Below are 12,912 nucleotides of genomic sequence, written 5' to 3'. Positions count from 1 at the left end.
CTATGTTTTTACTGCAATAAACTATCATTAAAAAGAGGAATATAAGCACAGGCATTATGGAATGATAAGACTTGATCCTTCTACATTCTTAAACATCCTCTATATCCTCTGTATTGAAGTCAGTGTAAGCTGAGAGTAGCACAGCTCACAGACCTCTTGGTTATTTTTGCTTCCATTACCATTCTCAACAAGTGCACTTTGTCTTCAGCGGGTTTTGTACTGAGTGTTGTATCAACCTAAATGGTCCAAAATATACAAGGCTGAAAACAAGGCTTTTATGCTTTTAAAAAAAAAAAGCCCTTGTTGTATAGTGCTTAAATATAACAGCTTGGCATAATAAGGCAGAAAGACCACGTGTTCTCAACCTTTAATTAACCTATTGGAAAGAGTAAATAGCAACAGGGAATGTTACGCAAAGACACACTTAATGGGATCTGTCCCTGTAATAAACAGCATGTGCTAACTATGCTGAAAGTGGTGTGCTCAGCCTTGGCTTACCTGAGCTAGCTTGTAGACTTTTATTACATTGGCCAGATCAAAACCAAATAAAAACAAACTTCAGTTTAAGTAGCTAATGTTACCTGACCATCAAAAATAGTGACTTTCATAGATGGGAGTGGCAGATAAGCCAGGTAACGTAAATTAAATTTGCAGCATGGGAGCAGAAGATAATAATCTCTTACTGAGTTAAATGTCTCAGCTCCTATGATGCAGTTCTGCAAATAGGTGGATTAATTTTGCAATAAACAGAAAACTACTATGTAGTTCCCTGCGGCTCCTTGAAGATGCTGTCTAATCTGATTAACTCCCAACTCATCCACTTGCTATTTCTTTTAAGTTGAAGGGAATAATCTTATACATACAAACTATCTCTGAAGAACATGGTTGCTAATACTATTACCCCCCAAACTATCTTTCCTTTCAATTTAGAAGAAAAATATTTCCTTCTGACTAATCTCCTCTCTGTGTATTCAGCTGTAGACATTAACCAGGTCTGACTTGACTGTACATGTCTAACATTTGTCCACTGTACAAGCCTCAACAAAGAAGAACAGCCATAAGGAGAAAGTCTCTCTTTTACATAATTTGTTTTCTGCATTTAAAAAATAGATCAACAAGTGTATTTTTTTCTTTACATTTATTAAACTTTGTTATCTTCTAGGCAAAGGCACTAGCAAGACCAGAAATATTTTTGTTTCTGATGAAATATTTGCTGACATTAATTGTTGGCATATCTCCAGTCTTCTGGGTGGGAAGTAAAAAGACGTGTTCTGAATGGGCCAATTTCTTCAACAGAAACCGCAAAAGAGAGTAAGAACAATTTTTTATTCCTGTTTTTTAAAGTGTATACTTTAAGTTGGATTTAAGACATGTTTCTTAAATGTAGCTCAGGTAATCAAAATGTTATCCTTAGACCCTTTCTTTTTTGGAGTCTAAATGCTGCGTATGGGCATCAGCAAAATTCCGTTGGTGTCTGTGGAAGTTTTACATATGCAATGACTTTTTGACAACATTCTCAGAAAACAGAAGATATTTTCCTCTGCTGATTTGTTCTCTTCATAGAGCAGAAGACATATTGTTGTGTTTAGCATTGGCTAATACATCTCTGGTTTCCAGTCAAATGAAGGAAGATAATTTCAGCCATCAACTTAGATCCTTTCATGTGTTCTGACTGCTTCATTTGGCACAGTATCTAGCTATGTTTACTATCATGCCGTAATAATATCCTCTGCTTTTCTCCTCTGCCAGGCTTGTCTTATTTTAAAATTAATTTTCATTGAACCCTCCTTGGTATCACTTTTATTGTATTAATCTACCGTTCCTTATTTTTTTCTGAAACAGAATAATTCAGCTTTATTACTTAATTTTAGTAAATTTATATCTATGGATTTAAACGGATTGTGTCACCTCTGTTTCTTGTAGTTGTCATTTTTTCCATTCCTTTTTATTCCTTGATTATTTAGTTTTAGATTATCTGTGTTACTCATAAATTATACTCTATTTTTAGATCTCCTTGTTTCTTTGGGTTTCCCAAAGCAGCAGTCTTTAAGCTCCTTTTATTTTACATCTACATTCCTTGGTGGTGAGCTTATAGCTTCCTTTCCCTCTCCCCTCTTTTTCCATTTCCTGTATAATTTTTCTTCTGTTTCAGATGTTAACTGCTTTCAGCTATAAAAATTTAAAAAATAATTAAGTCAATTTTATAATGCTTACCCTTTTTTTCACTTGAATGAGGTTTACATAAAGTTAATTTGGTAATACAGCTGCTTATGAGCTTATCCTGCTTTCCTCTCTTAGATGATTAATCTACTGAAGTCATTGGACCTACTTGCAGAAGTAAGAAATGTAGAAATCTGCTTTATTTAATTGTTCCACAGACACAATTGCTTTGGAGCCATTATGATCAGATTTTTTTTCTCCTCTTTTCACATACAGTTGTTTTGTTCGTGTTCATTAACATCCAGCTCGGATTGCATCATTGGTTGCTATTCTTTCACGTTTTTGTGTATGAAGCTATATCACCTATCTAAGGTTATCCTCTTCATTCAGTTACATGCTTGTATTTTCTTTCAGTCCAATCAGTGAGAGTCGAAGAGTGCTGCAAGAATCATGTGAATTTTTCTTGAAGCACAATTCCAAAGTTAAACATAAAAAGAAGCACTACAAATCAACTTCTCACAGATTGAAAGTCATTTCGAAGTCAATGGGGACTAGTACGGGTGGCACAACAAATCATGGAACTTCTGCAGTAGCAATCGCTAATCATGATTACTTAAGCCAAGAAACTGTTGCAGAAATTAAAACCTCCCCAGAGACATCTGAGAAAGAGATAGAGGCAGACAGAACATCAGCCCGAAGAGTCGAGGAAGGTGAAAACAGTGGAGATCAACTGTTATCTAGTTCTAAACTGACCATGGATCAGGTGGAAAAAAGAAACAAAGCAGATAGCACATGTGATATGAGTAGCTTGGCTGAGAGTATGAAGAGAGTAGGTGAAGGAAGGTAAGGTTCCTTAACTCAATCTTTTACTTTTTTATGTGTATTACCACTATTTTTGTAAGTTTTCTATTTCTTCTCTCTGAAGAATCGCTGTACTCTCAGTATACAATTAACCCTCAGTAGCTGTCGAGAGTACTGTAATTCTTACAAACTATTTCATATGGCCACGTGTCTTTAGCATATGGGCTATTCTATATTTTTGTAGGATGATTCTTTTCCTTTTAAGCATTGAGTGCTAGAGCTTAGCTCATAGAATATTTTTGTATTGTTGAACCCTCAAGAAATCTGTGGCTGCAATGCAATCATCTGGGGTTGTTTAGTCTGGAGAGGAGGAGGCTGAGGGGAGACCTGATTGCTCTCTACAGCTACCTGAAAAGAGGTTGTAGCGAGGTGGGGGTCGGTCTCTTCTCCCAGGTAACAAGGGATAGGACGAGAAGAAACGGCCTCAAGCTGCGCCAGGGGAGGTTTAGGTTGGATATTACGAAAAACTTCTTCACTGAGAGGGTGATCAAGCATTGGAACAGGCTGCCCAGGGAAGTGGTTGAGTCTCCATCCCTGGAGGTATTTAAAGAACAGATAGACGTGGTGCTTAGGGTCATGGTATAGATGGACTTGGCAGTGTTAGGTTAATGGTTGGACTCAATGATCCTAAGGGTATTTTCCAACCTTGACGATTCTATGATTCTATCTTGAAAAGTGACGAGTCTGAAAAAGAACAATGGTGACCCTAAGCTTGGAAAAGTATACAGAACTGTATTGCATTCTCTTGATAAGAATACAGCTTAAGATACATTATAATTTCATTGCTAAAAATGTATTTTTTGCAGTGTAACGCACTGTGCTTAAAATTGACTCCCTGTGTTTTATTTTTCATTACTTACAGAATAACTCCTAAAAATGATTTTATTGAGTCTCCTTCATTGCAAAGCAGCTGTTCCCAAATACCTGGTGTCTCACAGTCAGCTTCCGTATCACTACTTGTCTACTCAGCTTCAGACACCAGAAGAGAGCTGGATTCAGGAAACAGTTCAAACCTTTGAAAGACTGAAATTTTATATGAACATTTTCAATGTATAAAACTGATACAGGTTCTGTGTTACACTGGAAATAACTGATATTCTGTGCCTTATTAAAAAACACACATATCTTGCTTTGCACTTAAAAAATATGAGTTTTGTTGCGGGGACAGCTAGCAATAATGTACTACATTTAATCCTATCCAGGAATAATGGAAATTGAAGTTCTGTAGGACGTGGCTGGATTGACTATCAGTAATTTAAGAAAAAAATGAGAGAAACAAACACTATTCCTAGCATAAAGAACACTTTGTAATGAATTGCATTAAAATAATGCTTAGAAAGCACTGTTACTTTTCAAGGCATAAAAGTTGTATCTGCATCTTTGATATTTTTCAAAGCTTGTTAAATTTTTTTTTCTCTTTTTTACTATGTTTTAAACAGCAGTATCACGTAAGGGATACACAAATTTATAAATACTCTTTAAATTATGTGTCATGATATATCAATTATAGCACTGTTTTATGGTAGTTTGTACACTGAATATGAAAGGGAATCTGGAATTATAGTGATTTATTTTGTACATAAAAATGAATTTTGTAAATAACTTCCTGCGTAAGGTCAATATTTAGAACTACTGTTCTGTATGTACTGTATAAACCTGCTAAAGTTAACATGCTTCCTTTCGGTGTTACTAAAGTCAACAGTCCTGTGGTGATCAGACAATGTTGTTTAGTTCTGAGTAAAGCAGGCTGTACCTTTCTGTATAACGTGCACCATACACTGGGCGCTCGGGGCAGGGACTGGTCAGGCGTCTGTGCGTCCTGTTGCAGGGACAGGGCGTTAGGTGCAGCACTGCTTCAGAGCAATCCTTCGTGGAGCCCCTCCTGGTGCGGTGCTCCAGTGCATCGTGCCAACGAAGAAAACGCTTCACGTCCCTGGCAGCATGGGGGACAGAGTGTGAAGTACACACTTCAGGTTGGTTTTTTGTTGGGTTGGTTTTTTGTTTTGTTTTTGTTTTTAACTGAGCTGCAGTGAAAGTGTATGTTTCACGTTGTTTCTATGCAAGTAACTTAATTTTTTTTTTTTAATTCTGTAGAGAAATATCTTGCAGAAAATAAACTGTTGAGTTATTAATATACAGGCTTGTTTAACAATATATTTACTGAAAATGAGATACTTTTTCTACAAAGCTTAATTTTCTATATACTATAGCAATATATTTTCTTTGAATCAAAAAGGTCTTCATACATGTAGCCTTTCTTATGATAGGGTGGTTCTCAAGAGCAAGTACTACTGACGTGGATAAGAATTTTATCCTGGCTCCAGTGAAGGCAATGTGATTTATTACTTGAGATAATTTGGAGCCAGGATTTTGCTGTTTTCTAAACGTAAATAGCAATGCATTTTGTAAGACCATTCAGCATCTTGCATTTGTTTACTAATAAGAATATTTCTCAATATTTTGATATTATGCAGAGAAATTATTGCGTTCCAATTTGGGCAGCATTCATGGTGATGAACAAATTGTTCAATTGAACAATCAAGCAAAATTGCATTGTGCAAAGGTCGTGTAAATGCTGAATCAACAGGAACTACAGTTCTGATAAACCAAAGTTATTTGTTTTATCCATCATGCAATAAAAATTGAATGTATTTACCTTTATATTATGGCGTTGGCATTTTAGCATTTGTAATTTATTGCCTTAAATAGGACATGCTATTTCTTTTATAATTTCCCCATTTAAAATACATAGAATTCCTGCTGCTGAGAAGGACAGTGAGAAAGATCCGAAACGTCTCCTGTGAAAATGCACACTAAGTACCCTTCATTCTTGTAGTCGTGTTTGTAAACGGGTAACTTTATACACATGTTTAGTAGTTTTGTTGTTACTGTCTTTGTTAGTAATAAAACATACTGTTGTATGCTAAGAGCTTCTGAGTTGGTATTTCTTATTAACTAGGTGTAGCATGTTTGTTGCTGTATTACTGTAGTATTTTTGCACCTAAGACACTTTAATGGATTTTTTTTTTCTTAGAGCTGTGTGAGGCAGTAAGTATTGCCATGTTTTTATCCCTCCTGTGTAAGTGAGAAACTGAGACAGAACAATGCTGGGAATTGTTTGCGTGAACACGGAGAGTTATGAACTGAACTAGTTCTTTCATCCTAACATGTAGAGCATTCTTTCTTTCACGACTTCTAGTTAAAGACCTCCTTTAAATTACATAGAATATGTACTTCCACACTATGTTCCTGCTCAACCTTCTTAAAATATTAATAGACATTTTTAATGTATTTAATATTATTCCCTTTTTTAGGTAGTTCAGAAAAAGTCACGCTTTTGTGGTAACTGCTCCAAAAAGGATGAATACAAAGTAATTTTGAAGTTACAGCAATACCGTGGGCTTAAAAATAGATACATTTTCAAAGAACTGTGAAATACTAAGCAGTAATCGTAAGGTTCATGGGAAGCGAAACGCATTGGTGGCAGAATGAGACCGTAGCACCTGTGTGTTCCAGCGCTGCTGTACCAGAAATACCGTACGGAATGTGAATTCCCAAGGTGGCCTTTACAGCTAAGAGACTGTGATCCCTGGATGCTTTAACCTTGAAATACCCAAGCAGTCACTGGGAAGTTAAACGGCTATTTGAATGCCCACAAAAACGGTGGGGGGAAAGAAACTGAAAGAAGAGACGTGCAGAGATGAGTGAGGGTATGGAAGACTGCCTTACACTGAGGGACTATAAACAACCTCATAAGCAGTTTCTCTAACAAAAGGTGCTTGGGTTATTTGCTTCCATCTGTTAGCTGACCAAAATTAAAACTGAAAATAGACAATTCATACTAAAAGAGCTTTTCTTAAGCTGTAAGAATAACTTCTTACTGGAACATCTCCATCAACTTCAGTCATTTAATCGAGACTAGCTGTCTTCTGAAAGATGCACTATAAATCCAACAATTTAAAAGATTGATACAGCCATTTTAGTCTTGTTTTCTGCCTTTGTTTGCAGAAAGCTAGAATAAAGGATACTGATAACTTCTCCAAGCCTTAAATTGTTTGCCAAATGGTCTTTTACTTCTCTCTTTCTTAATGGATCTCTGTCATAAATCACTTCAAAATATGCATTACGCTGAGTTTTGAGGTTGCATAGAAAAATCTTTCAAAGGACAAGATAAATTTAACATACTAAATCATATTTGATTTGTGATATAAACAGCACCTGAGATTACCACTACAGTAGTTTTATGGTACATTTTGTGTATACTCTATTTTACTGTCCTATTTTGCTGTTTTTTTAATGAAAATTGTGATAGAGTTTACCTAAAGTATAAAATAAAGCTATGCAAGTATTTGGAGAAAATAGTCCAAGTTTGCAAAACTAACCCAGTATATGGGGAAAATGGTGTTTCATTTCTATTTGTAACATTTGAAAGGTGCTGTTAGCAGCTAATAAGAAAAGTATTCACAGTATTTAAAATATCTTTAAATCCTTTTGCTTTTTTAAACTTCAAAAATACCAATTCCGGTGTGGAGTACTAACAAGCTGAAGCATCATATTTTTTTCTTTGCCAATTGTTCAGCTGATTTACAGAAAACTGTTGGTCCTTTTTCTTTACAGGATGCAGAATATACTTGGTTTAAAGATGGTCAAATCTAGTTGAATTTCAGAAGCGGAAAAAATTAAGTATGAAAAGTTGAACTTTAATAGAAATAAGTTTAGCAATCTACAAAGCACTGAAAAACGCAGCGGCTGAATAGGATGAGGAATCACATTTCCCTTTGAAGTTTGACCACCCAGTCTCAATGTGCAGTTCCAGATCGCTGCACATCAAAGGAGAAATGCTACATCCCTCCCTTGACGCTGGCCGCTTGTTGAATCGGTCTTTGAAGGTATCTGACCGCTCTCTGTTTGGCTGCGTTCACTGGTAAAGATCTCTGCCAGTATTAACCACGGGTATTCACAGCAATTTAGATGGCTGGCACCTAAGGTATTTTAGAGTCTCACGAGAATAAATGTTATTTCCTGCACGTTACCTTTTTTTGCACTTACTTACTCTTTCACTCTTATTTTTGTCCCTTATCATACTTAGCTGGTTTTTTAATGGACTGGAGTTTAACTCTAATTAAAAATAAAGAAGTTGAGCAACCTATGCCACGCCTTCATGAGCTGTCTGCTTTGTACCTCTAGACACAGAGCTCAGAGTATCTTTCTGATGTACATCTATGAAATCGGCCTCTCTGTATTAACTGGATTTCACTTCCTATTAAAAAGCACTTGAGATGCAAAATATAATTAAAAGATTAAAAACATGCCAGGACATTTATATCTGAGCTCTTCATTAATGCTTATTCCCTGTATTTCAACTTTGTTCATTGAAACTAAATTTAAAATAAAAGTTTGCTTTATTTGAGGTCTTACTAGTTAAAATAATGACAAACATGAGATATCTTTAAACCTGCCTTCATTAAATGGCTCGCGGCTGGTTTCTCAGCACGAACAGGAGCTGGGGAGAAGAGTAGTTTCTGCACGAAGAGCTGTGTGGAAGAAAGCGTTTTTTGTGGAAGGGAGGTGCTAAACGGGCACTCGGTACTGGGCGTAGGTGGACTGGAGGGACGCTGGTCTCCAGCCCAGAGAGCATCCCCTCAGGTAGGGCAGTGTAGTCCTGAGAGAACATCAGGTGGTTTAAGGGGAGAGGAATACGCTGGTATTGTAGAACTCGATGTCCAAGGTGAAGAGAAATGGCAAGAAGAAATTTTACTTCCATTAAGTAGGTTTGTAAGTTACAGAGATGATGGTGGGATCATTAGGCAGGAAAAAGTATGTTCTGTGGTTGTTGTGTATGAAGGATGAGCAAAGTATATTTTTATGAAGATAATGTGCCTCCCAGTTTATCTTCCTGATGCTCTGCTTGACTGCATAAAACTGGAAAACAAGAAATGACATGAGGACAAAAATAAGTCATTGCCAGATAAGGTTCTAGAAAAAATGATTAGTAAGTTACTTAATTAGTTGATCACTTAAGCTAGCTGGGAAGCTGCATTCTCTCCAGACCCAGCTCCAGTAGTATCATACCTACTACTCGAGAGTGCATGCAAGTCTTGAATGACCCAGCTGAAGACGGAGGGTCTGAGGATGCTGAAGCAGCAAAACAGGCTTCTTGGCACTGGGTTCGAGTCCCTGATGTTGCCCACTGGACACAGTCCTCTCTTGGACTTGCTCTCCTTCCGGATTCCTACCGGTAGGACTGTGATCCAGACTTCCAACTAAAGAACAAGTGGATGCACTACAGGGATTAACAATCCAGACACGTATCATTCCGTGAAACATGAAGAGATGTCACTGGCAGGGGTGTGACATGCCACTGAGCGGAGGAGATGCAAATGTGTTGGGCTGGCTGAAGTCAGGACTCACCGTGGAAATTAACTGGAGCTATTTTTCTTAAAATGTGATTTTAGCAGGCAAGATCATGCTGAGAATGGACACTGTGAGGGAAGCTGATAGTCGGGTGAGGTTCCTTCTGGAGAGGAATGGAAAGTCGCCAAGCCAATAGGAAAAACCAAAAGCACACCCAATAAAAAACAAGGGAGGACTTTGCCTTTTAAATTAATATAACCCCAACAGCATTAGATATTTTTAGGGCACACGTATTGAAGTTTCTCTACTTGGGAATGGGAAATTGTGAACTCATAAACGAGATTTTTAATGAACCAAGAGGTGCTGTAATTACAGCAAAGTTACAAGGACAGAAGTAGGGAAATCACACTAGAAACAAAGTCATGCCTCACAAAAGCATAGTTAGATGAGCATCTCCTATAAAACATATAACTCGAAGAAGGACTTGAACAGACATTTTTATTCATAGGAACCTGGTAGGTCTTTCGCTGTTCTGGCCAAGCACAATTTAATCTCCACGTGAGCGAGGGATTCGGTGTTGGGCTTGATCCTTCCCAGCACCATTGCACTAGTCAGTTCTTGATGCAAGTCAAGTAAGATTTCTATTTTAGCACGTATAATAATTGTACTGCAAGAGTTTATCATCTGTTGAAGTATCCTTGGGGCTAGCTATGGGATGACCCCACTGAACTGCTCATGGTGAACCTCTCTCACTGTGCCTGACCCAGCAGCCCCTGTAAATCCATTGCCCTTTTGGTGACAGCGGGTCAGCAGTGAGCAGATGAGGTTGGTGCTGCCCAGAAGCTCCACAGCCCTGCTTGCAGCAAGCCATGGTGCTTCTTCACTGAGGTCAGGCCTCCTGGGGGGACAGTGTGGACGTGAGAAGCCAGGTCTCAGGAATGCCGCGGGCTCCAGGCTCCACCACTACATTCAACGGGCAGCGATGTGGTGACCATGCGTGTTCAGACCTGTCATTGCTGTTGTGGCTCTGCCCTTCTCTCTCTGTCTCACCTCTGAGACGGGAAGTTTTGTGCAACTGTTGAGCATCCTGGGCCAATTCTTTTGTTTCTGTGACCAGATCCTCTGGCACCCACAGGCTTCTGTGTATTTTGTGTGTGCCAGCTATGGTGGCTATAGACCTCTGGTTTCTGTAAGCCACCCCAAAGCGCTACGCAGCCCTTCCTCAGCCTGCAGCCCACTCCTCACGCTGCCTTGCTTATCCTGGGGAACTCCTTTTCAAAGGGCTTGCTGGATACAAATAAAAATAAACATTTCAAAGTTCAAGTCCATTCCTTTAATTTTAGGATTATCACTAGTTTGAGGTACTATCTTCCAAAACTGGAAGGACAGACCTGCGGCAGTGCACTTGATGAATAATGTAGAAAAATCAAGATTGTTCCCTTCATTGAAGAAGCTTTCCTGTCTGAATGGAGCACGGTATTTCACATCCTAATAACTACTTACTAGCGCAGGATTCAAGGGAAGTTAGCTTTTCAGTTCTGCAAAAGGCCTTTCTATTCACTGAGAATTCAATGAGACAGCCAAGTAATTTTTTCTACCATTGACTAATTCACAACCACTCTAACGGGCAAATGTTTCTCCTGAGCCCCAGCTCTCTCCTTGCACATGCTGATTCACTGGAGGCCCCCCTGTACATTTATTCTGCTCTCTATAATCACCATCTTCTTCCAGAATTTAACTCAAAACTGGACTGAATTAATTTTCCTGTTCAACCACATGCACAAGTCCTTGAGCAACCCAATCTAACTGGATCTGCTTCAACCAGATGCGCTCCAGATGCCCCTTCCGACCCAAACGTTTCCATGACTGCAGCCAGGGCTGTGCTTGGGACACAGTCCTGCAGAGCTACAGACCAGGCTCCTTCGGAGTCGGACATTTTCAGCCAGCAATCAATGAAAACAGGTCTTGGTATGGGCTTTTCATCCTAAAGTTTACACTATGGAAATGTCTGGATGTCCTGACTTATCCTTTATCAGTGAGGCAGACAGTTCTTCCAAATAGTTTTATTAAAGTTTATCTAACTCTGTCTGACAATTTGTGAGTGGTGTTTAGTTTAAGATATTCAATGCTTCCATTATTATTGTAAAAGCCACAGCTATAGGGAAATGCAACTATAAATCAACTGATGGCTTGGACAGAAATAAAAGATCTGCCTAGAAGCCCCAGCAGGCTATGAAAGGAGCTGTTTCCACAAGATGAGCTCCTTGGTATCTGACCTATGTTCTGCTCTTGACTTGTTGGTAACAATGTTAAAGATTTATCTCAATTGAAAACTTAATTAATCTGAGTAATAAAAAGTGCCAATGCTCTCTATAGTGTTTTCTATTGTACAAAAATACAATGTTTCCTATAGTAACATTGAGAACTGCCATGTGCTCATCCAGAAGTAAAGAATTAATGCTTCACTGCGGGATTTTTCTCTCACACTCAAAAAAACCCGCCAGCCTCCTGGATGGCAGCAGTATATATTCCTGTACACACAGGAATCTTGTTCCGCAGACAAGCCTCCAAAGGGTTAGCATACGCCTTGCCTGGCAGTTACACCCCTCTTGTCTTCGACCAACTCCGTTACTACGCTCTAACCTCTGCCTGTCCTTTCTGGCTGTCATTCAGATGATCAATTTTTATTTTTTCATGGATTGCAGAGTGAACTTGACTGTCTGTCACCTGGAGGCATAGAGTTTCAGCAAGTAGAATATTGACATGACTTACACTTTTAAGCTTTTCTCAAAGGTGGAAAGAGGACATCAGCGAGTGTTATAATCCACTAAAAATCTGCCCCAAACTAGTTTTTAAGATTCGAATGTTAATATGTGTACCTGCACAGCACTACTGTGACTGCAATGGCATGCTTATCATGTTTATGTAGAAGCTACTGGAAGATTTGTTAAATAGGTGTGTCTGTGCTAGTAAAGCAACAAAATAGAGGGAGAGAAGTTTTGGACTATTTTAAAATATTAAGCATGCTATATAAATACTATATTTAAATTAAAAGGTGTTAGAAGGGATCAAGGCCACGATCCCATCAATTTTTATGCCATTGCAAAGATTTTTTTTTTGTGCAAGTAAATTAAATCTATTTCTTAAACCTGTAATAAATTTCCCTGAGAGCTCTTACTTTGGTTTTCTTCTACAGCAGCACAGACGGCTCTTTGTTTCCTCGATCAGACAGGCAGGCTGCAAAGAGCCATTTGAGAAATTCAACAGTCTTCTCTGATCTCAGCCTTTTACACCGACTTACAACTCACCCTAAAATATCAATAATCAAGTGAACAAGAGCTAAATGATGAACCCCACAATTAAAAGCACCAAGGGTAGATCAGCAAAGATCCTGAGTGTTGTGATGCTGAGCACAGCAGTGCTAACCCTGAGCTCTCTGCTGCTTACCCTGGGGTATGCACGCCTTCCCCAAAGCAATGCAGAGATAGGACTGCCCATCAAAGTCAAGATCCCCAGACATTGCCAGGACAGGGAAAT

At 38.5% G+C, this 12,912-nt stretch overlaps 1 protein-coding gene across 1 annotated transcript in view; it reads left to right on the top strand.

Annotated features, from left to right (window-relative positions):
- Positions 1–5,878, top strand: part of FZD6 (frizzled class receptor 6) — a 32,009-nt gene extending 26,131 nt beyond the window's left edge. Inside the window, exons 5-7 of the mRNA XM_082336593.1 lie at positions 1,163–1,311; positions 2,575–3,003; positions 3,884–5,878. Coding sequence (XP_082192719.1) covers positions 1,163–1,311; positions 2,575–3,003; positions 3,884–4,040 — 735 coding nt within the window. The 3' untranslated portion in view covers positions 4,041–5,878. The remainder of the gene's footprint in view (positions 1–1,162; positions 1,312–2,574; positions 3,004–3,883) is intronic.
- Positions 5,879–12,912: the final 7,034 nt, after the last annotated feature.

This window comes from Platalea leucorodia, assembly GCF_965183815.1.
Source record: "Platalea leucorodia genome assembly, chromosome: 1".
In the NCBI taxonomy this organism is placed as follows: Eukaryota; Metazoa; Chordata; class Aves; order Pelecaniformes; family Threskiornithidae; genus Platalea; species Platalea leucorodia.
This window is presented reverse-complemented; position numbering and strand designations above follow the sequence as displayed.